General features: G+C 37.4%; 1 protein-coding gene and 1 long non-coding RNA gene across 2 annotated transcripts in view; both read left to right on the top strand.

The window, feature by feature from the left end:
- Window positions 1-733, top strand: part of LOC107575160 (telomeric repeat-binding factor 2-interacting protein 1-like) — a 6,109-nt gene extending 5,376 nt beyond the window's left edge. Inside the window, exon 4 of the mRNA XM_016261577.1 lies at window positions 76-733. Within this exon, the coding sequence (XP_016117063.1) occupies window positions 76-660 (585 nt within the window). The 3' untranslated portion in view covers window positions 661-733. The remainder of the gene's footprint in view (window positions 1-75) is intronic.
- Window positions 734-2,065: 1,332 nt separating this feature from the next.
- LOC107575159 (uncharacterized) lies at window positions 2,066-2,928 on the top strand. The gene is made up of 3 exons (XR_001607815.1): window positions 2,066-2,168; window positions 2,681-2,766; window positions 2,846-2,928. It is a non-coding gene; the product is annotated as an uncharacterized lncRNA (long non-coding RNA).
- Window positions 2,929-4,935: the final 2,007 nt, after the last annotated feature.

The following is a 4,935-nucleotide window of genomic DNA, read 5'->3' as shown; positions in this document are numbered from 1 at the left end:
TTCAGCTTAGAAAACCACTGCCTTAGTTAAAAAGTCTCCAAAACGTACTTCACTGACTTGAATGTGTTTCCACAGATGGATGAAAGTGAAGAAGGTGAAGATCCATTTGAAGCACCAATCGCCAAGCCGTCAGATGCACAAGAAAGTTCAGCATCGCCTGCAACATTAACTAGGGAACCAGAAACTCAATCTGAGCTTAACCAAAACGGCCTACAGGAAGCACCAGAAGCTGTTTGTCCCTCACAGTCACCCGAGGAAGAGCGTCCAGGTCCTAGATCCACAGCTGTCCCTGCATCTTCATCCCACGTCTTCATCCTCGACTCCGAGTCACAGGACAAACACGACAGCCAAACGAGAGGAACTCCAGAGGAAACTCCCTCCAAACACTTGGTAGAACATGTCGAGAACTTGATGACAAAGACCAAGAAAGATCTGGTTGAGGTGACCAAGGCACTGTGGAAAGCCAGTGGTGACTTAGCAAGAGCCCAGGCGTATCTGCAAGACGGCTACGACCATGAGATTCACGGGCCTGTTTGGACCCATCTGGACGATGAGATCCTCCTGCTGGCTGATCCGTATGAACTCGAGCAGCTTCAATCCAAATACGGAGAGGAAGAAGTGACCAGGAGAAGAGACTTCCTCACGGCTGGCATTAACTGAGAGGATTTGTTTGGTTCAATGGGTGCTTTCTGAAACCAGCAGCTAAACTAGACGCAACTAGTTATTGTTTTCACCCAGTTTTGTATTCTTAGTTTGGTAAAATTCTGATTTATGTTGATAAATTTATTAAATAATTTTGCCAATCATTACATTGATAAATGTGTATTAAAGTATTTTTTCTAACTGATGGCGTATCATTGTGCTAAATTATCGAATGAGTGTTGCTATGCATTCATATTTACCACACACTTCCCCTGTTGAAAAAACCAGCATATGCTGGTTAGGTATGTTTTGACTCTGGGATGCTGGTTTGTGCTGGTCCTTTGCTGGTTTAAGCTGGTCCTTTGCTGGTTTATGCTGGTCCTTTGCCAGCACATGACCAGCATAAACCAGCAAAAGGACCAGCTTAAACCAGCAAAGGACCAGTTTAAACCAGCATCCCAGCGTCAAAACATACCTAATTACAGTTATGACACTGAAGCGCTCAGTTCTTACCATTCTAGGTATTGTAGCTAACGTTTTAGATATGATACGCCCAAATGCCATAATTTTCTATAACATTTTATTGTGCTTTTTAAATGTAATGGTTATTTAAGGACTGAGGCGTTAATTATTAATGTCCAGAATGCTGCTGAAGAGTCATCAACAACTGTTGCTTTTCTCAGCGCTGTTCACGGTGGCCCAATCACTGCCGTTTGTGCTTACTAGGATGCAATCCTAATTTAATCAGATGCAGAGTGAATAGATTCATATTAATAGATTTAACTTAATATAAATCCGTTTTTTTTAGCCCTCTAACGTCCCCTATAGGAATAACTTTTTGGAAAAACATTTGCCACCCAGTGGTCTTTTATGGATTTTATGGTTCGCATTCGTTCATGTCTAAACATATTTTGGCCTAAAACTCGCCCCATAGCCGTGAATCCTTATGTGTTAAAAGAGTCACACAACTAAATTCCTGCAGAGGGCTCTTCATGGCTCATAATGCCTTTAATCGTATTCAAATCCTTTTGTGTTAAATAATAATTTTGTATATTGAATTGTATAAACATTAGAATCGGTTGATTCCAAATAGTGACACTTGATGTATAAAATACACACCCGCTTGTGAAGCGACGTTGTAAGCAAAACGTCTCTGATTGGTGCATCCCAAAAAGAGATGAGAAAAGTAACAAAAAACACGCCGTCTCTGAAATACTTGAAACTGCGTCCCGGACAATAATTTACACATAAATAACGACAGCAGAGAATACAAATAATGCTGAGATAAAATCAAACAGAGAAAATATAAAATTAGAATTTTAAAAATATAAATCCATCGTAACTGACCAATGAGAGACACTCTCCGGGCCACCAAGCCCCGCCCATTTTATCACACAGTTCATTCACGGTCATCCGACCGCTTCTTGTATTTCTATGCTTAAAGGCAGTGACTGTAGACACATTTAAAGAGGAGAGCCCAACAACAGCAATCTGCTGATCACAAACAAACACAACACACCAAACCAGTGAGTACTGCAGGAGAAATTAACCAAACGACAAGCGTTAACGTCGCTTTATCGGTGTATGTTGTATTTGACATGTTATCGTAGCAGCTCTGGCTGTCATATGTGTTCAACACGGAGGCTGAAACACATTAAATATGGGTTTTCTTGCGCATATGCTGGGCATTTTAGACCCCCGACAGTCACTAAATGATATTTGAACACATTAAACACGGCCTATGTTAGCGGGAGAGTGGCTAAAGAGAGAGTATGTTTATGTTATGTGTATGTTTGTATATGTTTGCTCAGATAACAGCATGTAAACATTGAAACTACAAGTTATTTGCAGGTTTCACTGTAGTTTGAGACTGTTGTCAAAATAATTTCTAGTCTACTAGTCAGCATTTTATGTAAGTTAGCCTATCTGTATTCTTTATCCTATTCTTTATCCTGTTGTTATTAGACTAGAGGATGCTATATGTAATGCTATAAATGTTTACTATAGTTAATTATGATTTTATAATTGATCTGTCTAGTAGCAGTATGAGCTCAAAGGGTGGCACTGTCCTGTCCCGACGCAGCTATCGCCTGGCATCCGACACAGACAAACCCAAAGTCACAGGTGTGTCCTTATAAAGAGATTTTATTGATGTAAACCCACTGTAAATGGATTAATCATCAAATGTACATATCTTTTTTAGGAATTGTGAATGAGAAGCTACTGAGCGACTATCTGCACCATGTGTTTCCTGCCTCCAGTAAGACGGGACCGGCATCAGCGGCGCACAGGTTAGTGGATTACCCAAGAGTCCTCCTTGTTTTGGGGTCTTTTTGGGTTGACCTTTTGTATGTAGAATGTTCCTTTGCGGGGGCGTTTGCCTTGTATGCACAAACATACACATAAGCACATGCACACACTACCTTCCGGTCAGGAGTTTGAAAAATAATTTATATTTCTTAAAGTTTTTGAAAGAAGTCTCTTCTGCTCACCGAGGCTGCATTTATTTGATCAACAATACAGTAAAAACAGCAATGCTGTGAAGCAGGTTAACATGTAAATATATTGTAAAACGTCATTTATTCCTGTGATCAAAGCTGATTTCCAGCATCATTACTCCAGTCTTCAGTGTCACAGTGTCTCATCAATATGCTGATTTGCTACTCAGTTATTCTCAAATATTATTGATGCTCAATTATTAGTAATGGCTCTTATGTTATGTTATGTCAGTGTTGAAATTATCACTATTTTCATGATAACCGTGATGATTTTTATTCCCCCCTCAGGATTATTAATGCATAGAAAGTTCAAAAGAACAGCGTTTATTTGAAACCGAAATCTTTTGTAACATTATAAAAGTCTGTACTGTCACTTTTGAACAATTTCATACATCCTTGCTGAATATCGCATTATTTAATTGATTTATTTATTTATGTTTTTTAAAATCTTACTCGCCCCAAACATTTGAATGGTAGTTTTCACAAAAAATGTGACCCTGGACCACAAAACCAGTCATAAGGGAATTTTTTTTTAAATTGAGATTTATACATCATCTAAAGTAAAAGCAGAATAAATAAGCTTTCCATTGGTGTATGGTTTGTTCGGACAATATTTGGCTGAGATACAACTATTTAGAAATCTGGAATCTGAGGGTGCGAAAAAAAATTGAAATTCTGAGAAAATCTCCTTTTAAAGTTCTCCACATGAAGTTCTTAGCAATGCATATTACTAATCAAAAATTAAGTTTTAATATATTTACGGTAGGAAATTTACAAAATATCTTCATGGAACATGATCTTTACTTGTTTTCAACCCAACTTTGGGTCAAATATGGACTAACCCAACCGTTGGGTTAAATTTTTACATTGAATTTTTAACCCAAAAGTTGGGTTAGTCCATATTTGACCCAAAGTTGGGTTGAAAACAACCCAGCATTTTTTTAGAGTGTAATGATTTTTGGCATAAAAGAAAAATCAATAATTTTGACCCATACAATGTGTTTTTGGCTATTGCTACAAATATACCCCCAGCGACTTAAGACTGCTTTTGTGCTCCAGGCTCACAAATATTAAGTTCACAAAACTGTTTTCCACAGCAAATTGCTTTTGATTATATGTGTAATTAATCATATGTGTTTTTGTATATTTTGTTTTATTTAACAATTTCACAATATTATTAATCACATTTTTAGATCATTAGTCATCAAATCCTCTGTAAATATTGCTTGCCAATTTAATCTTAAGCTCTCTTACATTTCAAGTCATTTTAAGGTGTTTTTGAAATGATGGTGTGTGAGTGAATGAGTGGATTACTGTTTTCCCTGCCTATAAATCAACCATTTGACTCATTCATGCATATTTTAAACAATTTGTGAGTATTTTAGGGCTGTGATCCTTAAATCGAGTCTATTAATGTCACCTCTGTGTACTCGTTTTAAATATGCCTGACAAGATTTTTGGTATATTGAGAAAAGTAGCTATTGTTACACTGAATGGCTGTACTTTTATTGTTTTAATTCTTGAAAACCCATTTTTGTCTTCGGCCTTTACATATTATTTGATGTCATATTTAGTTTTGAATTGTGAATTCATTTTTTCCCCTGCATGTTTTTGAAGCATGATCTGCTTCATGTTAATCAAGTGCAGCTGGTTATAGGAGGAGGGGCTTCTTGTTCTAGAGGGCATCTGATTGGACAGAAATCTGTGCAGGGCAGGATGAGTCATCAGTATTTTTTACTCTGTTGAAGTATAACTTATTCGGCGGATCGTAACAAATCATGAAGAAATGAAGTTT

Source organism: Sinocyclocheilus grahami, unplaced genomic scaffold (genome assembly GCF_001515645.1).
Source record: "Sinocyclocheilus grahami isolate Dianchi unplaced genomic scaffold, SAMN03320097.WGS_v1.1 scaffold2487.1, whole genome shotgun sequence".
Lineage (NCBI taxonomy): Eukaryota > Metazoa > Chordata > Actinopteri > Cypriniformes > Cyprinidae > Sinocyclocheilus > Sinocyclocheilus grahami.
This window is presented reverse-complemented; position numbering and strand designations above follow the sequence as displayed.